Source organism: Gopherus flavomarginatus, chromosome 4, assembly GCF_025201925.1.
Source record: "Gopherus flavomarginatus isolate rGopFla2 chromosome 4, rGopFla2.mat.asm, whole genome shotgun sequence".
NCBI classification, from domain to species: Eukaryota; Metazoa; Chordata; order Testudines; family Testudinidae; genus Gopherus; species Gopherus flavomarginatus.
This window is the reverse complement of record NC_066620.1, coordinates 29,903,404-29,927,991: the sequence shown is the minus strand read 5'-3', so window position 1 is coordinate 29,927,991 and position 24,588 is coordinate 29,903,404. Positions and strand designations below refer to the sequence as shown.

The 24,588-nt window shown below is 41.7% G+C and overlaps 1 protein-coding gene across 2 annotated transcripts in view; it reads right to left on the bottom strand.

Moving 5' to 3' along the window:
* Positions 1-16,764, bottom strand: part of MSH6 (mutS homolog 6) — a 29,256-nt gene extending 12,492 nt beyond the window's left edge. The window contains exons 1-4 of one of the 2 annotated variants that reach the window (XR_007774148.1): positions 16,488-16,764; positions 13,480-13,682; positions 8,941-9,110; positions 93-2,628 (exon numbers count right to left, since the gene is read on the bottom strand). Coding sequence is in view for 1 of the 2 variants with exons in the window: in XM_050951751.1 (XP_050807708.1) it covers positions 93-2,628; positions 8,941-9,110; positions 13,480-13,682; positions 16,488-16,726 (3,148 nt within the window). In the remaining variant the exon portion in view is untranslated. The remainder of the gene's footprint in view (positions 1-92; positions 2,629-8,940; positions 9,111-13,479; positions 13,683-16,487) is intronic. The other variant, XM_050951751.1, reaches the window with a different exon arrangement.
* Positions 16,765-24,588: the final 7,824 nt, after the last annotated feature.

Below are 24,588 nucleotides of genomic sequence, written 5' to 3'. Positions count from 1 at the left end.
ACACCAGATTTCTGGGTTTTCAGTACTATCAGATAACAGGATGTTTTTATTAGTGTGATAAGCAATTAAAAAAAAAAAGATACACAGCTTACCTAATACAGCAAAGCACTCCACTGCTGTTTGCCAGTCTTTGCTATTTTTATCAAAATTGTGGAACAGTCTCCTCATACAGTCTTTCAGCGCTACATCTCTCCGTTCTTCGGCACTGACCATCTCTGCCAGCATCTTCTCTATCTCCTTGGTCCAGTAACGTTTATAACCCTTTCTGGTGGACTTCAATTCATATTCCTCAGGCAAATTGTGAGATATTGCATTTTCTGGGATTTCCATTTGGTAGCGATTTTTGCCTGCTCCCCAATACAGCATGGCTTTGAATCCAAGCCGTTTGCGTTGTTTATCCAAATACTCCCGAAGATTCTCTTCAATGTCTATAATATCCTTTAGTGCTTTATCATAATCGGGGTCAAACCCAGCCTTTGGAGTAATCACTCCAGTCTTTCGAGCCTCATTATGGTCAAAAGCAGTATCCCATCTTTTAAGTTCTGTACTCAAGTCTGGGAAACAGCCCTCTGGATTTTTAGACTTCAGGGTGACTAACTGCTTAAGTATTTTAGATTTGAAATCAGCAGCAATTTCTTCCATAATCCCTATGGTCTCAAGCATTACTTTAAATCCTTCCAGTGCAGACAAGAAGTCAGCGATTTTTTTTTTGCTGTATCTGGTTTCTTCATAAAAGATAGCCCTGTTGTCTGGATAAGTCTCACTTTTAAGTGGCAATCCAATACTGTGAATTTTGCTTAGGAGCCTTTCAAGGTCTGGAAGTTTCTTCAGAAGTTCACTAACTTCAAACATTTTATCAGGAATTGCCAGAAGATCTTCGATTGCGTCTAAACGATCATTGATAGAATGGGGATTACAGAGGGGCGCACATACCCACTGTTTCAGAAGTCGCTTTCCAAAAGGGGTACAACAAACGTCAATCCTTTCCAGTAACGTGCCTTCTGTGGTGCCAGTAGTTCCATTCTGCAGGATTTCCAAGTTCGCTAGCGTCACCCCATCCAGCACCATTCGCTGATTAGTTTTAGTGAAGAAACTGCTTGATCCCTTAGCTTTTGCAACATCAACATCCACAGGAACATACTCTTCAAAGTTTGCCAGAGATAAGAGCTCCTGGTCAATAAGGCATTTCTTGAGGTAGAAGATACATCCACCAAGAGCTGACAAAGCTAACTCACAGTTTTCACCAGGAGTAAGACCCAGAGAGTCACTTTCTGAGGTCATGGATTTGATCACAGGAGGCAGAATAAACCTATTATCAACACTTTTCTTATCCTCAAAGTATCCTTCTTCAATTAGAGTTTTCAGTGTTTTAGATGCATTCCAGAACTGGGAGCCAGAGATCAAGCCTTCTTGCATGGAAGAAGAGAGTGAGCCTTTTAATATCTTGTGTGTGTCTGCAGACAGATTTCCCTTCTCAAAAAGGATCTGCACAGGAGTGTAGTGTGCCACCAAAGTTCTAAACCTTGAGCAGTGGCGGTCATCTGGGAACTGGCCCACATAAAATTTTCCTACTGATGTGTCAACAAAACAGACACCATATGCACGGTGGTGCCCAGAAGAGTCTTCAACTTTTTCTTTTATACTGAGAAGGTATTTATTAAGGTTTTCAGAAGGGTCTCCATCCAGAACACTGTAGGTCTGTGTCCCTTTGGTAATTATCCTGCATATTTCTCTGCGTACAACCCTATCAAACTTTGTTGGGTGGGACAGGGATCTGCAGCGTGCCTCCATCATCTCAGGAGTCTCTGTCTGCTCAACCCGAACTACTTTATAACCCTTCTGTACCAGAACATCAGAGAATCTGCCAAATGCAATTTCTGGAAAACCTGAATGAGCCCAAATACCTTTCATAAATATCAGTCCCAGCTCATTTACACCAGTGACTGCATCCATATGATACAACTCATAGAACTTCCCAACTTTGTAGAAGATTACAGCATCAAAATTCTGAGACTTTAGCTGCCACCACTTCCGCATTCCTGGGGTACACTTGTTAAGGTAGTCCTCTGGCACATGGAGGGTACATGGGTCATAATGAGGATCACTTTGTCGTCTTCTACATCCATCTCTCTTTTTCCCTTCCTGAAGCCATTCAAGTTTATCATGTTCCCATACAGAAGAACTGCTAACATTTGGCTGAGACTCAAAGTTTTCAGGCGCTGCAAAAGAGGTCAGCCTTGATTTGGTTTCTAATGAAACAGGTACTGCTCTTTTGGGTGTTTCAGAAAGGTCATTTTCCAAGCTATTCCTTTTAGCAGGTTTGTGGTCAGTTTCTCTCTTTCGTTTAGAAGAGACTTTCACAGGACTATCTACATCCATCTTTGTGTCCGTCTCGGAACTGGCAGATTCACCTTCGCCCATTCCACTGCTTGCTTCATCACTGCTTGCTTCATCTTTGGCATCTGGCTTAAACTCTTCATCTGAACCGTCATTGTCACCGTCAGAGTCCACCACTCTTCGTTTTTTGGCTTTCCCACTACTTCTCCACCTGCTTGCCAGCAGCTTTTTTTTTTTCTCCTCCTCCTCGCTATCATAATCTTCACTGTTGCCCGAAGCACTTTCACTAACCTGTTGGAAAGCAAAAGGCAAATTGCTTGATCAGCTACAGCATAAGGTGGCATTCCTGACAGTCTTGGCTAATAGCCATTGATAGACCAATCCAGCATGAATTTGCTTAACTAACTTATGCTTTTGACCTTCACAACACCCCCTGGCAGGGAGTTCAACAGATTGATTATGCGTTGTGTGAAGTACTTCTTTTGTTTTAAACCTGCTGCCTGTTAATTTCACTAGGTGACTCTTGCTTCTTGTGTTATGTGAAGGGGTCAAAAAACAAACAAACAAACAAACAAACAAAAAAAAACCACACACACACCTCCCTAGTCACTTTCTTCATCCACACCATTCATGATTTTATAGACCTCTGTCTTATCACCCCTTTGTCATTTCATTGCCAAGCTGAACAATGCCAGTCTTTTTAATTTTTCCTCATATGGAAGCTGTTCCATACCATTTATCATTTTTGTTGCCCCTCTATTTTTTCCAATTCTAATACATCTTTTTTGAGATGGGGCAACCAGCACCACATGCACTATTCAAGGTGCAGGTGGATCATGGATGTACACAGCAGCATTATATTTGTCTGTTTTATTATTTATCGTTTTCCTAATGGTTCTGCACACTGAGTAGATGTGCTCAGAGAACTATCCATGATGACTAAGATTTTTATTGAGTGATAACAGCTAATTTAGTCTCCCCATTATTTTGTATGTATAGTTGGGATTATATTTTCCAACGTGCATTGCTTTGCATTTATCAACACTGAATTTCATCTGCCATTTTGTTCACTCAGTTTTGTGAGAGCCCTTTGTAACTCTGAGCAGTCAGCTTTGGACTTAACTATCCTAAGTAATTTTGTATAGTATGCAAATTTCGTCACTTTCCTGTTTACTCCCATTTCCAGATCATTTATGAATATGGTGAGCAGCACTGGTCCCAGGACAGATCTTTGGGGGACAGCCGCTTTTTACCTCTCTCCATTCTGAAAACTGACCATTTATTCCTACCTTTGTTTCCTGTCTTCAAACCAGTTACTGAACCACAAGAGAACATTCCCTCTTATCCCATGGCTGCTTACTTTGCTTAAGAGCCTCTGATATGGGACTTTCTCAAAGGCTTTCTGAAAATCAAAACACCCTCTATCGACTGGATCACGTTTGTCCATATGCTTGTTGACACCCTCAAAGAATATTAATAGACAGGCGAGGCATGATTTCCCTTTACAAAAGCAGTGTTGACTCTTTCCCCACATATCAGGGTTTATATGGGTCTCTGATAATTCTGTTCTTTACTATACTTTCAGCCAATTTGCTTGGTACTGAAGTTAGGCTTACAGGCTTGTAATTGCCAGAATCACCTCTGGAGACATTTTTTAAAATGGGTGTTATACTAGCTATCATCCAGTCATCTGGTACAGAGTTGGATTTAAGTGGTAGGTTACATACCACAGTTATTACGTCTGCAATTTCATATTTGAGTCCCTTTAGAACTCTTGGGTGAATACCATATGATCCTGATGACTTACTACTCTTTACTTTATCAGACATGTTCCAAACCACCTCTAGTGACAATCAGGGACCGTTCCTCAGATTTGTCACCTAAAAGAAGCCTTGGGTGTGGGGGATCTCCCCTTTATCCTCTGCAGTGAATTAACTTCTCTACAATGGCCTCGTCTTCCGTGAGTGCTTCTTTCATACCTTGATCAGCCAGTGGCTGAACTGTTCGGCAAGCTTCCTGATTCTGATGTACTTACAAAAAAAAAAAAAAAAAAAAAAGTTGAAGTCTTTTGCTAGTTCCTCTTCAAATTCTTTTTTGGCCTGCCTAATTAAACTTTTATGCTTGATATACCAGAGTTCGTGTCTTTCTATTCTCCTCAATAGAATAGAATGTCCAGTTTTTAAAGGATGCCTTTTTGCCTCTAACCACTTTTTTACTCCGTCTTTTAGCCATGGCAGCATTTTTTGGTCCTCGTTTGACAAAACTAATTTTCCATTTTGACCATTTTTTTGGTATTAATAGGAGAAGATGGAATTAAGTAATTTCTTTAAATGAACCTTTTTATAGTGTTAAGAGATGCCAAACTAAATTGATACAATCTGATTTTCTATGGCATATACTGGACTCTTGTACTTTTGCATCAACAACAAATTTTTCCATGCTTAAAAGGCCTTCAATCCCAGATTATATAGTCAAAATTATACAAATGATCTCTGTAGGGACTTACGCAAACCCCTGCATAAATACAGGCAGAACCAACAAACACTGATGAATTTGATCTCTCCAACACCTTGCCTTCCTGCTGCCTATATATTTAAGGCTCCATCACAATTAAAAATCTAGTTCTTGTTTATTCCATTTTTCAAAAACAGCTATGGAGAAAATGAGAAGAATGATCCAGTTTAGTGGTTAGGATACCAGTCCAGGTCTCTGGTTCGATTCCCTGCTCCGCTACAGACTTGTGATCTTGGGCAAGTCACAATCTCTCTGCCTCTGTTTCCCCATCTGTAAAATTGGGGTTACGGCACTTCCCTACCTCACAGAGGTGGTGTAAGGATAAATACCTAAAGGACTGTGAGACGATCAAATCCTATGATGGGGGCTATACAAAATACATAAGACAGACAGAACTGGTAGACTTATGACACTGAAAAGATAGAAAAAGCTTAAAATGTATTAACTAAGGGAAAAGGGCATCGCTGAGTCATCAAACTGGACCTACTTTCAATGGCTACAATTACATTATTTGGTCTGAAGCCACTCAGAAGAGAAACATAACCCTGCTTAGCACACACAGCTACTGCTTAGCAGTTGCACAGAAACAGTGATGGAGGAGTAAAGATCTGAACCAGTTTCCTTCCCCCCCCCCCCCCAGCCCCAACTGTCCAGGGGGCTGAGCAGGGACAAAATTGAGACTTCCTGCTTGGATTTCATTTTAGCAGTCCAGCTGCAAGGTGGGATCTTCCCACACATGGAGGCTGCTTGAAGTTGTGCAATCCAATTGCAGTTTAAGACTATAAAACTGACCAGTCAAACCAAACACACTGGATCTTAGTGAATCAGCAACTTTAGACAAGGTCACACATCAATTAATAATAGCTATGACAAGTTTAGTCCCATTTCCTAGAAGCCTCTGCAAAATTAACATTAAGTGGACACCCTCTTAAAAACCTAGTCAATTTCAAAACATTGAAATAGAAGTAGTTTCAGGAACACCACCTGCTCAATAGTTCCCTTGCCAATTTTGATTTTCACTACATTTTAAGACTTTTTCTTCCCTGTTACTGTCTGAATCACACATAGCAAGAGAAATGTGGAACAGATCAAAGTGCTGTCAAAACACCCAAAACAAAAACGAAAGTAAGACTACTTTTTAGAATCACAAAAACAGAGCTGAAAGGAACCTCAAATTTATGTCTACACTACAGCTAGGAGGTGTGATTTCGAGCACAAGTAGACAGGGTCACGCTAGCTCAGGTTGAGTTAGTGTGCTAAAGATAGTGTGGATGTTGCAGCACTGATGGCAGCCTGGGCTAGCCACCACATTCCAAACCCACCTCCCCCCTCTCCCCAGGCAGCTAGCAGCACTGATGGTGGCACAAGCAACATCCAACATTGCTACTGTTAGCATACTAGCTCAAGCTGAGCTATCACAGGTCTGTCTACTCAGACTGGAAATTACACTTCTCCACTGCATTGTAAATAGTCCTGCCTCAACATGGCAGGGTATAAGTATACTTGGACCCTCCTTGACATCTGTTTATCTAACTTGTTCTTAAAAGCCTCCAGTGTCAGGGATCACACAACCTCCCTAGGTAACCCATTTCCTTTATTCTGTCACTTACGTTGCAGTTAACTGGAAACTATGTTGATGCTGTCACTGTAACAATCCAGTGATGCATGTCTATTTCTTGTGCTGAGTATGTAGCTGCTGAATTGACTCTGATTAGAAGTCTAAGCCAAAATTTGCAAAAAAATGCATGTTTGTAGTTAGCTTCTGAAATTCATGTTTAAGTGCCTGATTTTAAACACTCCCTTCCTTTTTTAAATCTTGGCCCTAGTTTGTCGTCAGATGTACTTCTGTCTGCCTTCTACCACAGAAACACTGAACATTAAACTCAATTTTCTTCTTGCCAAGTTTTCAGTTACTGAAAATACAGAGCTTAATCAAAACCACTAGAACATGTTATAAGTAACTATCCCTTACAAGATGCACATAGTGGAATTTTGATTTACCTCTGACTGCTAATTTGTATTTACTATTAATGCCTCCTGATGTAATTTATTAGTGCAGTCCGCTGGTAGCACATTTCAACAGCTAAAATAGCCAGGAATAATTATAGGTTAGATCAGTGGTTCTCAAACTTTTTTTTCCTGCAGACCACTTAATGATCTTTCCAAATGTTGTTTGTACCATTAGTTATCTATTGTAAAGTGCTTTGGATAAAAGCGCTATATTAAAAAAAAAAAACCTTTTGTTGTTCTACAAATAAAAGCACACAACTTATTTTAATATCAGTAGTCTGACCTTCCTAATGCAATGGATGTGCCCTCTCTCCCCTGCCACAGCAGCCCCCGAGCTGGGGCAGGGAAGGGGGGCGGGGCGGGTCTCTCCCCAGCAGCCACAGCCCTGGAGCTGGGGAAAGTCGCCTCTTTCTCTGGCTGCTGCAGCCTTGTACATCCTAAATTCCCCCCAAGGCTACGACCTCACCTTAAATGAGCCTATTCTCCAGGGTCCAGGCACCTAATTAGTGGAGCCACACCTACATTAATCAGGAGAGTGGCCCTTCATTTTCTCCTGTGCAGCTGCCCAGGCATGCATCTTAGAGGGAACTATCAGTGGACCACCTGAATGGAGCTTGCAGACCACAGTTTGCGAACTCTGAAAAGGGATCTAGCCCATGGTCCATGACTGTAGATCTCTTCAACTTAAAGATCTTAGATCCCACTAATTTCTCCGACATAACCACCTTCACACTTCAAAAATGTAACAAATTTATCATGGCCAGATGAAATGTTATATAAGAGCTATCATTCGCAGAAAGCTTCAAAAGTAGGTAAATATTACCCTTATTTTACAGATAGGGATATGGAAGCACAGACTGGGTAAGTGAGACAACAAGTTACACAGGAAGACAATGGCAGAACAAAAAACAAACCCAAGTCTTAAGACTTCCAGTCTAATGCCCTATCCACTGCAACCTGCTCTCAAGACAGCCAGCCTTAGCAGTGTGGTATAGTGGACAGAGCACACGAGTAGGGCTCAGGAGCCCATGGATTCTAGTCCTTGCTCAGTGACTGAGCAAGTCTGAGAGAGGAAGAGAGAGGTGAAGTAATTTTCCCAGTTTCCCCATCTGTAAAATATGCATAATGACCTCCTTTGTAAAGTACTGAAATCAACTAATGAAAGATTCCATATAAAACTAGGTATTATTAAATACGGGAAGGCCTGCACGACCACCTTTTTGCTGTCTCCTCACCACAACCATCCACCATAACCCCAGCATTATTATTCATAGGACTGGGAAAATTAAAAGTTTTTTGGTTTTGGTGTTTTTTGTTTTTTTTGTTTGTTTGTTTTTTTTAAAGAACACATCCCTAACTCATTTTAAATAAATGAGTGTCTCTCCATCTATCTCCAATAGAAGGGGGCTAGATCCCCCAAATTCCTGCTGAAGTGGAGCCCAGCTGATTGTTCCTGTTTTTTCAAGTTTATTTTTGTGAAGAACACACCTAGGAGGCTTTGTGTTTGGTGTTTTTCTTGAAGAAAAATGAAAGTGTGACTGAATGTAAAAGAAAAATCTTCGAAATCGGTTAAGGAAACCAAAGTGAACATGGGATGAGATGTAGAGTATTTTCATGGATTACAAACTGGCCAGGAGACATGAGTATGAACAAACACCCAATTTTCCACATGACAAGTTTGTCAGTGAGGGTGCCCCACATTTCTACAATTAAGACCAATGTTTCATAGGGATAGTTTGTTCCATAACTGCTCACTCACTATGCTGTTTCTTGTACATTACTCTGAAGAGTAAGCTGAGACACTGGTCTGATACAATATGACAATTCATCTCTTTCCTGTGCTTCTACATTCATTCTTCAACAGTAACATTATGCAGGAATACTATTATTTGGCTATTAACAGGTTTCATTAGAACCCAAATTGAATCAGGAGTAATCCAGAAATAGACAACAAAAGGGGTTATTGAGAAAGGAAACGATAAGATGGCAATATAACAAATGTGGGCTCTTTTTCCCCCACTTTTAACACCGCCTCTGCAATGAGATCACAGAAAACGGGAGGAAAAAAAAAAAAGTTACCTCCATCTCTTCCTCATCTTCAGTATCTGAAGGTTCATTGCACACTGCAAGCTCAAGCCGCTTAGTTTTATCTTTGCGCATAGCATCATCTGCCATTTCCATTGCTCTTTTAATTTCAGGCTTTGAACTATAAAACATACCTCCCCTCTGCGTTTCCCTAACCGCTGAGCCTACAAAACATGCAAATAATATGTCAGAACCTGAAGCAAAGTCTAGCCTGAGGCCAGTCATCACTGTAGATACTCACTCTCCGCATTATCTCTCTCCGCATTATCTCTAGTATTATCCAGCATTTTTGAATCACAAATCCAATGTGAGATTATTCCATCTGACTTATTTTAAACATGTAAACTTATTTATTCAGCATGAAGAAGTGGGGGCAAAGCTTGCCTAAGAGAATTAGTTTGTATATCTGTCTAGTAAAATGTGTACCCAGTGCAAGAACTCTGGATGAGTCTCACATTTCTACAACTGATCAGACCAAGACTAAACATTTATCCAATTATAAGAAAATTATTTTCTGGATTTAGCATTTGCAATTAAATTCTATATCTGACAGTACCCATCATGGTTGAAAAATGACAACATTTTACACTGGCAACATGAGAGCTCAAATTGAGACCATGATCTGGGAACGGGACCTACTCAAATAGAACCTTATGCCCTTTCTGTGGATCACTTTAAAGAACTTGGGTTGAAGTTAGTAATCCAGCTTCTACCCACTGGCTTTTCAATTAGAACAGTGGTTCCCAAACTGTGGGGCACACACCCCTAGAGAGGCATAGAAGAACATTCGGGGGAGCACTCAAAAAACAAAATAATGTAAAAAACTTTAGAGCCTACAAGTCCACTCAGTCCGACTTCTCGTTCACCCAACCGCTAAGACAAACAAGTTTGTTTACATTTATGAGAGATAATGCTGTCCACCTGTTATTTACAATGTCACCAGAAAGCAAGACCAGGCATTCTCATGGGACTGTTGTAGCCAGCATTGCCAGATTGTATCTACATGCCAGATATGCTAAACTTTCGTATGCCCCTTCATGCTTCGGCCACCATTCCAGATGACATGCTTCCATGCAGATGACACTTATTAAAAAAATAATGCATTAATTAAGTTTGTGACTGAACTCCTTGGGGAATAATTGTATGTCTCTGGCTCTATTTTACCCGCATTCTCCCATATATATTTCATGTTATAGTAGTCTTGGATGATAACTCAACACATGTTCATTTTAAGAACACTTTCTCTGCAGATGTTTGACAAAATGCAAAGATTTCTAAAGATGCTACAGCTCTCGACCCAAGGTTTAAGAATCTGAAGGGCCTTCCAAAATCTGAGAGGGATGAGGTGTGGAGCATGCATTCAAAAGTCTAAAAAGAGAACCCGAACCACTAAAAAAGAAAATCAACCTGCTGGTGGCATCTGACTACGATGATGAAAATGACCATGCGTCGGTCCGCACTGCTATGGATTATTATCAAGCAGAACCTGTAATCAGCATGGATGCATGTCCTCTGGAATGGTGATTGAAGCATGAAGGAACATATGAATCTTTAGCACATCTGGCATGTAAATATCTTGCAATGCCGGCTACAACAGTGCCATGAGAACACTTGTTCTCACTTTCAGGTGACATTGTAAATAATAAGCGGGCAGCATTATCTTCTGAAAATATAAACAAACTTGTTTGTCTGAGCAATTGGCTGAACAAAAAGTAGGACTGAGTGGACTTGCAGGCTCTAAAATTTTACTTTGTTTTATTTTTGAATGCAGTTTTTTGGGTACATAGTTCTACTGAGCACCATACACTCTGTATTCTGTGTTGTAATCGAAATCAATACATTTGAAAATGTAGACAACATCCAAAAATATTTAAATTAATGGTGTTCTATTATTAACACTGCAATTAATCGCAGTTAATTTTTTAATCGCTTGACAGTCCTAAATATAACATACACTTTATCAAGAATCAACAAATCTATATCTTGTCACAATAAACCTTATGACAGCAGTGATTTACTCTAACCTATTTTGACTATGTAATTTTGATATCAGTATAAAACTAAACAGTCCTTGGTACAAGTCCTTTATCAGTTTGCCAGTCAAGGTTAATATGCGAGTTACAGACTATGGGAATTGGTTGTGCTAAATCAGTGAAACAATTCAGAACTTGGACAGTTGCTTAATTATTCAAAGCAGGAACTTAAATTTACCTCTCAGGTACAGATATCAGTAGTTATGCCTTTCCATTCATGCACACTCAAATACATTGCACCTCCCTGAAGTTTATACACCCATAAAAAAAATGAAAATTGCCCAATTATTTAACATATAATTGTTGGTGTGAAATGCATCTACATCTTCGGTATGTAATTTTTTTTACTATATCTTCCCCATAGAAAATAAATTCAAGAGTCAAATACAGAGTTAGAAAATATATTAGCATTTTTCAATTTACATGCATATGGGAGTAAAATAAGTAAGTCGTTAACAGCTTTTAAAATAAAATTATAAAAAAATTATAAACAAGTTAATCATGCAATTAAACAATAGAATATCATGTATTTAAATATTTTTGGATGTTTTCTACATTTTCAAATATACTGACTTCAATTACAACACACAATACAAAGTGTACAGTGCTCACTATTTTTTATTACAAATATTTGCACTGCAAAAATAGTATTTTTCAATTCACCTAATACAAGTATTGTTGTGCAATCTCTATCATGAAAGTTGATCTTACAAATGTAGAACTATATACAAAAAACTAATTTGGTTTTATTTTTGAATGCAACTTTAGAGCCTACAACTCCACTCAGTTGTATTTCTTGTTCTGCAAAATGTAAACAAACTTGTTTGAGCAATTGGCTATAGATAATGCTGCCTGCTTCTTGTTCACAGTGTCATCTGAAAGTGAGAACAGGTGTTCTCATGGCACTGTTGTAGCCGGCGTTGCAATATATGTACATGCCAGATGTGGGTAAAACAGAGCAGGGGACATACAATTCTCCCACAGAGTTCAGTCACAATTTAAATTAATGCATTTTTTTAAAGGAGTGTCATCAGCATGGAAGCATGTCCTCTAGAGTGGTGGCCAAAGCATGAAGGGGCATACAAATGTTTAGCATATCTGGCATGTAGATACCTTGTAGGGTGACCAAATCTCCCGATTTTATAGGAACAGTCCCGATATTCAGGGTTTTTTCTTATATAGGTGCCTATTACCACCCACCCCCATCCCAATTTTTCACACTTTCTATCTGGTCACTCTAATACCTTGCAATGCTAGCTACAAAAGTGCCATGCAAATGCCTGTTTTCACTTTCTGGTGACATTGTAAAAATGCTGCCCGCTGCTACTGCTGCATCTCCTGTAAATGTAAACAAACTTGTTTGTCTTAGCAATTGGCTGCACAAGAAGTAGGACTGAGTGGACTTGTAGGCACTGAAGATTTACATGGTTTTGGTTTTGAATGCAGTTATGTAACAAAAACACTGCATTTGTAAGTTGCACTTTCACAACAAAGAGATTGCAATATAGTACAGGAAATCCTCAGTCTTACAACACAATTGGTTCCTGAAAATTGCGTCATAAGTCGAAACGTTGTAATAGGAACCGCAATCCACTCCATTGCGGGACACAATGTCAAAGTGAAAACCAGTGGTCAGAAGTCAAGTCAGGATGTCAATTCAGAACCGTTGTAAGTGCTGTTCATCCTAAATCGAACATTGTAAAGTCGAGGACTGCCTGTACTTGTATGAGGTGCATTGAAAAGTTTTTTTATTTTTTTTATTTTTACAGTGCAAATAATTTGTAATAAAAATATACACTTTGATTACAACACAGAATATAGTATACATGAAAATGTAGACAAAAATCCAAAATATTTAATACATTTAAAAATTGGTATTCTATTAACAGTTCGATTAAACCTGCGATTAATCAAGATTAATTTTTGAGTTAACTGCAATTAATTGACAGCCTTAGTTATATTCATTCTTTGAAACAATATAAACACTATAATTTAATCTGTTCTGTAATTTCTAATATTACCATAAAACTTTAATACAATGTATGAATTTAGAAGAAATCAAAGCTGTACTTAGCTAAACCAGCCAAAATCTTAAGGATCACCAGAACTGATATGGTTAACTTAAATTATTTAATCAATGCGTGTCTAATCCTACATCTAGTCTATTGTTCTCAGACAAATAGCAATCCTTGAGACCTCCCAAGGTCCCCCAGCAAAATCAAGAAAGACCAGGCTTGACATTCCTGATATTTCTAGGGTAATAAAAACAAACAGAAAATCTTTACAAAATATATACTTTGTATATCCAGAATTAAAAAAAAAAAAAAAAAAAAAAAGGACAAACCCATTTTTTTGTTTAAAACCCTTTAAAGCAAGGAGTTTCTGTTCAATGGGAAACAGAATTTTCCCCACACAGGAACATCAGCACAAGTGTTTATTCCTTTAGACCAAACTGCCTCTCTCCAGATCCCTTTTCAAATATTTAAGTTACGCCTCCTACCTTTATATGGCTTTAAGTATTTAATGCTAACCCAGCCCCTTGTTGGGCTATCATCAAAAAATTGTACATGTACACGAGAGGATTTTCCTTTCGCTCTGATTAGTGTTCCTTCAGTTGGGTGGTTGTATACAAGACATGGCCACCAGGGGTACCCTTCCATCTTGGCCCAAACCAAATCACCAGGTGAATAATCACAGGAGACACTGCAAACACAAAGAAACAGAACTTGATTAACAGGAAAAAGCCCCCAGTCTTTAAGTCAGTCCCTTCATAAAAGTTATAGCACTACTTCTAAGTCAAACTATTTATCAGAAGCTACTAGAGAGACTGGGTTGGTCTCAGGAGGTCTTAGTTGCTCTTGGGTTAACATTATATTTTACATGCAAACACTTCTACTGAACAAAACCTGGTTCTTACGCTCCCAAATCTCTCTAAAAATCCAGTAGATTATCTATGGGGTGTAAAAATACAGGACATAATTTAGCTAACAGAAAAAAATCTTCAGATACAGATTTTCAAGAGCAATTAACAGACGCAATTAAGAACAGATTTTTAACAGAACTCAGTTCTCACTAAGATACCTAAGGGAAGTGACTAGAACTTTCAAAAAAACCTCAGCAGCTAACAGAAATAGGACTGTTGGATGCTGAGGACTTGAAAAAAAAAATTGGAAAATAATGGCCTGCTTTTCAAATCAGCAAAAGCTGGAATCCAGTGATTAGCACAGATTTTATAGCACATATTAAGACATCAGTCAAACAAGCAACAATATTCAAGATTAACTAAATACTGACTGATTCACCATCGTTTCTTTATCCTAGAAGAAAAATTGTTTCTTCGAACATGATTTTCACAAAGCGCTGTAAGAAATTATTTCAAAGCCGTTTTAAGTCCTTCCCCCAAAAGACAGTTTTATTCCATCTACAATAGCAGTTTATTTCCACTACTGTATAATTACTAGCAACAAGCCGGTTTCAGTGAAAATGGACTTTCTGTATTAAAAAAGAGACACATACTTTCTCTGAAAGTGGTGAGATTACATAAAAGGTTTGTGTACCCCACTGTAAATTTGTACATTACAGTAACTTCTCGCTTAACATTGTAGTGATGCTCCTGAAAAAATGCAACTTTAAGCAAAACAATGTTAAGCGAATCCAATTTCTTCATAAGAATTAATGTAAATGGTGGGGGTTAGGTTCCAGGGAAATTTTTTTCACCAGACAAAAAGCTATATATTATATAGATATACACACAGTATACATTTTAAAACAAACAATTTAATACTGTTCACAACTATGATGATTGTGAAGGTTGGTTGAGGTGGTGAAGTTAGAGGGTGGAAGAGGGAGGGATATTTCACAGGGAATGCCTTGCTGCTAAATGATGAACTCCCTGAGCCCTCAAGGGTTAACACAGGGCTGCTCTTCCTGCAAGCAGCAGACTTAGCATGTTCCCTAATTGATCAGCAAGGTAACAACGTTAACTGGGACAACTTTAAGTGAGGAGTTACTAGCATTTAGAGGACAGAATTAGAATCTAGAGAATTATCTTTAACAACATTTTAATAATTATACATAAAAAATTGTTTAAAACACTAAGATCGCAACGTTAAGCACTCAAAAGTTAGGAAATGCGAGTATTACGGTTGCAATTTCAAATCAGCCCCTTGTATGCATGTATTATGATACAGTAATTAAAATGATCACATTTTATTTCGACAGCACCCTCATCCTATTCAGCATACAGAATGGATGGTGCTCACTGAATAGGAGACCAGATAGCAACTCTGAAAAAACAGGACAGGGGATGGGGTGTAACAGAAAAAGTCCCCCAAAACAGGACTGTCCCTTTAAAAACGCAAGCAGCTATTCAGTATTTTGTTTTCTCCTTATTCAGTGTGTGTATAGGACAGGTCTACACTACAAACTTACATTGGTGAAATTACATTGCTTGGCACTGTGAAAAATCCACCTAGCCCCCACTGTAGACAGTGCTATGTCAACAGGAGAGCTTCTCCTGCCAACATGATTATTGTCTCTCAAGGAGATGGATTAACTACAGCTGACAGAAACTCTCCTGTCCACTTAACAGGGTCTTCACTAAAGTGCTGCAACACTGTAGTGTATGTAGATCAGAGGTTCTCAATCTTCTTCTTTTTGAGCTCTCCCCCCCCCCCTGCGCACACACCATGCTATAAGAACTCCACGGCCCACCTGTGCCACAATAACTGGTTTTCTGCATATAAAAGCCAGGGCTAGCGTTAAGAGGTAGCAGGCAGGGCAACTGCCTGAAGCCCACACAAAGCTACATTGCTCAGGTTTCAGGGCTCGGTGAGTCTAATGCTGTCCTTGCTTGAAGGCCACTCTGAAACCTGCTTGAGGCCCCTAAGGGACCCCAGACCCCTGTTTGAGAACCACTGGTGTAGATAAGCCCTTAGTTACTGCACATTATTCAAACCCTGCTCTGAACACCACATGATTAACTCTTCCATAGGTTTTTCTGTGGCTAGGGTGACCAGATGTCCCATTTTTAAAGAGACAGTCCCGTTTTGGGGGACTTTTTCTTATATAGGCGCCTATTAGGCCCCCACCCCCAGCCCGTTTTTTCACCATTGCTTTCTGATCAGATTCCTATCTACGGCGCTTATCACTACGGTGTTCATCGTCACAATCCCGCTGTGAGATGAGGCGGTGCGTACAGATGGAGGGGAGGGGAAGCCACAGAATGGGAATGTGGGTAAGACTTCAGAGCCGGCCAGTACCTCCGGGAGCCTGCCTCACCCCCGCACTCGGGAGCCTGCCTCACCCCCGCACTCGGGAGCCTGCCTCACCCCCGCACGGGCTCCATCTGCTGGGAGTGCCGAGAGAAAGCACAGAACCCAGCCCCTTTCGCGCCATCCTCCCAACGCCCCCGGCCCCTCGCATCCCTGCCTGCCACTGTCCCCGGCACCTCGTGCCCCCAACCACCAGCAGGCCTCGGCACCCACACACACCCGCCTGCGCGGTTACCTGGGGGCCCGGGCGGCCTTGGTTCTCCCCTTCCTCGCCCCCTGGGCCTCGACTCCGCCGGATCGTCCCATCTCCTCCGCGCCGCCGCTGGGAGCCAGGGCTGCCTCACCCCCGGCTGCCTCGCTGGAGGCCCAGCCCCTCCGCCTCCCTGCGGCCGCAGGGGAAGGGGCCTGGGTCGGACCGACGCCTGGCGCCCGGGCCTTGGGGAAGAAACGGAGCAGAGTGCTCTGCCGAGACATGGCTGCGGCGGGAACCAACGGCCTGCGGCCCAATCCAGGCAGAGCGCGAAACCCTCCACCGTCCGCCCCGCCTCTGCTGGGGGTGGAGTGACCCGGCGGGGCTGGGCCGCAGGCCGCGCCTGCCCAGAGCTGTCACTAACCGCCATCCAGCGCCGGCCCAGGCCCGCCCCTAACATTTAAACTGGGATTGTTATACGGCACTGTAATAATCCGGCTAATTCTTCACTGCGTAGCCCCCCCCCCCCGTTGTACAGCCTTATACCGGTTGCACTGTGGCATCCTGACTTGCACCCTATCAACACGCACCAGCTTCAATGCAATGCGGCGCCCTGCACCCTTCACATGCCACCCACTTCCCTGTAGCTCTATTATCTGCTAATCAATTGCACAACCGGTGCTGGAAGGTGGGTCTAAATTATGGTTCTAACAAGGTCCCTAGATTTCTGCAGCACAGTGGATTGGAGTAGACTGGGTGCAGTAGAGTGGAGTTCCTGCAGCAGTTTCGCATAAATTTAAAAAATGAATGCTTCTGTTGCTTTAAATATGATAGTGGATACTACAGTGTTCCCTGTGCTATTTAATTTTTTAGTAAATTCAATTTATTTTATGCTATCTTTGCATAAACCTGGACTGCAGTGACAATGTGATTTGCGCAAATGTCCAGTCTTGACACCCAGGATTTGTTTTCAGGTAGTTGCTGAGCTTGAGAAGCTGGGATTTTGAAATAGGAATCTACTGTAAAACATGACTTCAGAAATAGCATTGATTTCTAGAGAAAATAGCTTAATTTAAATAGTGGCTTCCCAAGAGAGAAGCTGTTTGATTTTAAGTGCTCAAGAGTCATCAGATAGCAATAGCTACTAAAGTAAGTGAGATAAACTTTCTGAAAGACAAATGATGTACTAAAAAGACAAAGCATCGGTATGGAAAGTTGCCAATTAATAAAAAGAGACTGAAGACTGAATATATTTTTTTATATTTCTTAATTCACTTTTTTTGTTGTTGTTGTCGGTAATTCCCTGAGGTAAAGATATTCATTATCTTAAAGCTAACAATGCTGACTTGATCATTGTATGTCAGGAAATGTTAGCCTGCCACAGAATAACAGTAGCTCCTGTAGCTCCACAAAAAGAAGCCATATATATGTATGTTATAGATTTTGGCTATTGATGTGCATTTTGGGCAGTATTCAGTGAGATACTGGGAGAAATCATTAAACAATTTGTAAGCACCTAGAGGACAACAGAGTGATAAGTAATAGCCAACATGGATTTGTCAAGAACAACTCATACCAAACCAACCTAATTTCCTTTTTTGATAGGTTACTGGCCTGGTGGTTAGAGGGAAAGCTGTAGATGTGATGTATCTAGAATTTACTAAGGCTTTTGGTGCAGTTCTACTTGACATTTTTATAAATAAACTAGTGAAATGTGGTCTAGATAAAATTACAATAAGGTAGATGCAAAACTGGTTGAAAGACAGTACTCAAAGAATAGTTTATCAATGGTACACTGCCCAGTTTGGAGGACATATCTAGTGGGGTCCCCCAGGGGTCTGAGCTGGGTCTGATACTATTCAGTGTTTTCATGAATGACTTGTAGAATAGAGTGGAGAGTATCCTGATAAACTTCGTGGATGATACCAAGCTGGGAGGAGTTGATAACATTTAAAGGACAGAATTAGAATTCAAAACAACCTTGACTAATTGGTCTGAAATCAACATGGTGAAATACAATAAAGATAAATGCAAAGTACTTCACTTAGGAAGTAAAAATCAAATGCACAACTACAACATGGGAAATAACTAGTTAGCATAGTACTGCTAAAAAGGATCTGGGGATTATAGTGGAGTACAAATTGAATATGAGTCAACAATGTGATGCAGTTGTAAAAAAGGCTAAGATCATTCTGGATTGTATTAACAGAAGGCTAAGATCATTCTGGAGTGTATTAACAGAAGTGTCATATGTAAGGTCATATGCCCCTGGAAATTTCCACTACATGCATCCAACGAAGTGGGTATTCACCCACGAAAGCTCATGCTCCAAAATGTCTGTTAGTCTATAAGGTGCCACAGGACTCTTTGCTGCTTTTACAGATCCAGACTAACGCAGCTATCCGTCTGATACTTGACACCATGCAAGGCATTGCATTTAGCCGTATGGAGTGGAAATCCATCAACCTCATGAAGAAACTTGCACAAATACAGGCAGATATCGTCTTCCTTTCCAAGTGCAAACGGATGGACATCATACCAAATGGACTAAAGGTAAAAAATCCACTGCTATTTACATACTACACAGACCACAGTGAGAGATTATGCCATACTCTATCAAAGAAACTGAGGAACTACCTGATCAGCATCCTATACAGCAAACAGGAAAACATCAAAAAAGAGCTCTCCAACCTGGAGACTCTCATAAATAACCAAACTTCCATACAAACAGACTTCACTAAAATAAGACAGGAGATCTACATTACTCACTTTACCTCTCTACAAAGGAAAAAGGACTGTAAGCTGTCTAAACTCGTACCTGCCACATGGGGCCACAACCGTGGTACCCCTAACCCTCCCAGCAATATCGTCAATCTATCCAACCACACACTAAGCCCAGAAGAAAAGTCTTTCCTATTTTGGGGACTCTCTTTCTGCCCTGCCACCCCCACTAACATGATACAGATCTGTGGCGATCTGGAAGCTTACTTTCGCCGTCTCTGACTCAAAGAATACTTTCAGGATAACACTGAACAGCCCACTGATACACAGTTACCCTCCCACCAATAGCACAAGAAAAAAAACTCCACATGGACTCCCCTTGAGGGTCGAAATGACAGTCTGGACCTATACATAGAATGCTTCCGCCTACGTGCACAGGCAGAAATTGTGGAAAAACAACATCGCTTGCCTCATAACCTAAGTCGTGCAGAACGCAATGCCATCCACAGCCTCAGAAACCACCCTGACATTATAATGAAAGAGGCTGATAAAGGAGGTGTTGTTGTCATCATGAATAGGTCTGACTACCAAAAGGAGGCTGCCAGACAACTCTCCGATACCTGATTCTACAAGCCACTTCCCTCAGGTCCCACTGAGGAATACACTAAGAAACTGCACCATCTACTCAGGACACTACCTACACTAACACTGGAACAAATCAACATACCCTTAGAGCCCCAACCAAGGTTATTCTATCTATTACCCAAGATCCGCAAACCCGGAAATCCTGGACGCCCCATCATCTCAGGCATTGGCACTCTCACTGAAGGACTGTCTGGATATGTGGATTCTCTACTCAGACCCTATGCCACCAGCGCTCCCAGCTATCTCCGTGACACCACTGATTTCTTGAGGAAACTACAATGCATTGGTGACCTTCCAGAAAACACCATCCTAACCACCATGGATGTAGAGGCTCTCTACACAAACATCCCACACACAGATGGAATACAAGCTGTCAGGAACAGTATCCCTGATGATGCCACAGTACAACTGGCTGCTGAGCTCTGTGCCTTTATCCTCACACATAACTATTTCAAATTTGATGACAATATATATCTCCAGATCAGTGGCACCGCTATGGGCACCCGCATGGCCCCACAATATGCCAATATTTTTATGGCTGACCTGGAACAACGCTTCCTCAGCTCTCGTCAACTCACGCCCCTTCTCTACCTACGCTACATGGATGGCATCTTCATCTCTGGACCCATGGGAAGGAGACTCTGGAAAAATTCAACCACGATTTCAACAGCTTCCACCCCACCATCAATCTCAGCCTGGACTAATCCACACGGGAGGTCCATTTTCTAGACACCACGGTGCAAATAAGTGATGGTCACATTAACACCACGCTATACCGAAAACCTACCGACCGCTATGCCTACCTTCATGCCTCCAGCTTCCATCCTGGGCACACCACACGATCCATTGTCTACAGCCAAGCACTGAGGTACAACCGCATCTGCTCTAAACCCTCACACAGAGACCAACACCTACAAAATCTCCACCAAGCATTCTCAAAACTACAATACCCGCACGAGGAAATAAGGAAACAGATCAACAGAGCCAGACGTGTACCCAGAAGCCTCCTACTGCAAGACAAACCCAAGAAAGAAACCAACAGGACTCCACTGGCCATCACATACAGTCCCCAGCTAAAACTCCTCCAACCCATCATCAGGGATCTACAACCCATCCTAGACAATGATCCCACACTTTCACAGGCCTTGGATGGCAGGCCAGTCCTCGCCCACAGACAGCCTGCCAACCTGAAGCATATTCTCACCAGTAACCGCACACTGCACCATAGTAACTCTAACTCAGGAACCAATCCATGCAACAAACCTCGATGCCAACTCCGCCCACATATCTACACTAGCGACACCATCACAGGACCTAACCAGATCAGCCACACCATCACTGGTTCATTCACCTGCACGTCCACCAATGTAATATACGCCATCATATGCCAGCAATGCCCCTCTGCTATGTTCATCGGCCAAACTGGACAGTCTCTACGGAAAAGGATAAATGGACACAAATCAGATATTAGGAATGGCAATATACAAAAACCTGTAGGAGAACACTTCAACCTCCCTGGCCACACAATAGCAGATCTTGAAGTGGCCATCCTGCAGCAAAAAAACTTCAGGACCAGACCTCAAAGAGAAACTGCTGAGCTTCAGTTCATCTGCAAATTTGACACCATCAGCTCAGGATTAAACAAAGACTGTGAATGGCTTGCCAACTGCAAAACCAGTTTCTCTCCCTTGGTTTTCACACCTCAGCTGCTAGAAGAGGGCCTTATCCTCCCTGATTGAACTAACCTCGTTATCTCTAGCCCGCTTCTTGCTTGCATATATATACCTGCCCCTGGAAATTTCCACTGCATGCATCCACCGAAGTGGGTATTCACCCACAAAAGCTCATGCTCCAAAACGTCTCTTAGTCTATAAGGTGCCACAGGACTCTTTGCTGCTTTTACAGATCCAGACTAACACGGCTACCCCTCTGATATGTAAGGTTAGTGTAAAATGAAAAATGAGAAGTTCTGTCAAGAGGAGGCAGCAGGGAAAGAATTGGTGAGGGGAGCTGCTGCTTCCCTCCAGCCAGAGCCTTTCCCCACTGCTGGAGCCTTCCCCTGTGGTGGGGTCAGGGAACGGCTCCAGCAGCAGAAAGGCAGCAGGACAGTACACTGCTAAAAATAGCAGTGTAGATAGGGGGAGCTTGGGTGAATAAAAAGCTTCATACCCACAGGATTCAAGTTTGTCTTTACTTGCCTAAGCAGTGCCTCATCATCTATGCTGCTATTTATACCTCGTCTGGGGAGCATGTAGTATATGTATATGCTTCCAGAAGGAGTGTGCAGTGTAGATGTCTGTAGAGACACAGCAGGTAATTGTCCTACTGTACTCAGCACTGGTGAGGCCTCAGCTGGAGTACTGTGTTCAGTTCTGGGCACTACACTTTAAGAAAGATATGGACAAATTGGATACAGTCAAGTGGAGAGCAACACAAATTTTAGAAAACCTGGCCTATGAGGAAAGATTCAAAAAGTTGGATATGTTTAGTCTTGAGAGAAGAAAACTGTGAGAGGCCTGATAACAGTCTTCAATTACGTTAAGGGCCGTTATAAAGAAGATGATGATCAATTCATGTCCATGTCCACTGATGGTAGGACAAGAAGTAAATGGCTTAATCTGTGGCAAGGGAGATTTAGAGAAAACTTTCTAACTATGTAGATAGTGAAGCACTGGAATAGGCTTCTAAGAGAGGCAATGAACTCCCCGACATTGGCGGTTTTTAAGAATGGTTTAGGCACTTGTCACGGATGGTCTGGCTGTATTTGATCATGCCTCATCAGGGGGCTGAAATAGATGACCTCTTGAAGTCCCTTCCAGCTCCTTATTTCCATGATTCTACAATTCTGTGAGACTATGCTGCCTCAAACCCATTGAAGATAGTGGATAGTGAGGGTACTCAGCATCTTCCAAGAGATAGTCAGACTCCAGTTTGGCAGAGCATTTCAGGTGCTTAAATCCATCCTTGTTCAGCTAGACATTTAAGCACATGCTGAATTAGGGTCTCAGTATTGTAATTTTTGTGGCAATCATTTTAACACCCCTCAGGGTATAACCTGGACTGTGGAACCACTGTGTCCTCTTTTACTCTCTGAATCAGGATATCTCTCACACTGTTCTGCTAGTAACAAGCAGCCCCTTCAGGCTTCGCTTTCACATAGCCATTAGCATTTAAAGTCAGACCCAAAGTTACATGCAGGCTGTCACAATCTCTTATGCACTATACACAGGGAGAAACCAGCAGATCCCACTTTATACTGTTTTGTTCATTGGATTGTAATAGCATTGCCAGCTACAATTGGTCAGTTACATGTAGGAAATCATTCAGAGAGAGACTGATGTTGAAACAACAGAATTTATTGATGATATGCTGAGCATGTAAAACAAATTGCATCAAGCCAAGAAACAGCATTTAATCCACATCTAGCTTGTATGCATTCTGTTAATCAAAACATGTATTATTATTTTATTTATTTATTTGTATGACTGAAGCACCAGTGAGCCCTAGTTATAGGCCAGGAATCCATTGTGCTGGGTGCTGTACAAACATAGAACAAAAAGTTGGTCCCTGCCCAACATTATTATCTAAAGTAGCAGCACCTGGTGACTTGTAATAATGCAACTACCCTCTTGTTACAATAAAGGGAAAAAATAACATTAAATTTACTACTAAAAATAGACCTTTTTTTAACCAAATATTTCAGTACATTGACATTTGACTTCAAACTACATTATTCAAATGTTGACTTTATAGCAGATGTAGGGTTGCCAGGTGTCCGGTTTTCTACCAGAACACCTGGTCGAAAAGGGACCCTGGAGGCTCCAGTCAGGCCATTAAAAGTCCAGTTAGTAGCACAGTGGGGCTGTCAGGCTCACTGACTGGCTCCACATGGCTCCTGAGAAGCAGCTAGCATGTTTGGTTCCTGGGTGAAGGGGGGGCTTAATTCACTGCCCCCACCCACAGGTGCAACCCCAAGCACCTGCTCTGCAGCTCCCGTTCTCCGGGAACCATGGCCAATGGGAGCTGCGGGGGAAGTGCCTGTGCATGGAGGCAGCACACAGAGCCACCTGGCCACCTCTCCTCCTAGAAGCCAGAAGGACATGTTGCTGCTTCTCAGGAGCCACCTGAGGTCAGCGCTACCTCAAGCCCACACCCCAGCCCTGAGCCCCCTTCTGCACCCAAACTCCCGGAGTCTGCACCCCGCACCCTAAACCCCTATCCCAGTTCTGAGCCCTCTCTTGCACCCCACAGCCCTCATCCCCAGCCCCAGCCCAGAGCCCACACCCCCAGCTGGAGCTCTCACCTCATCCCACACCCCAGCTCATTGCCCCAGTTTGGTGAAAATGAGTGAATGAGTGAGGGTGAGGGAGAGCAAGCAACAGAAGAGGGCGGATGGAGTGAGTGGGGGACAGGAGGCCTCAGGGAAGGGGTGGGGCAGGAGTCAGGGCAAGGGTGTTCAGTTTTCTACAATTAGAAAGTTGGCAACCCCAAGCAGATGTTCAAACATTAATTCTCTTTGATAGTTTTGCAACATGCCCCTCAAGGCTGACAGTCAATGTCAGTGGCTTTCAGTTTCTGCATAGATTCTGGCAACAAAACTTTAGATGTGATCATAGTGTTGTAAAGTCTGTTTGCTGAACAAAAAATGTCTCACTTTAGCTGAAGCCAAAAAGTTAGTTACAGCATCACAAATGGTGGCTATTTTGACCTAAAAGCAACACGTGCCTACTTATTCCAACAAGCAGATCATCTCAGCAATGTATGATTTGTGCCTAATTTG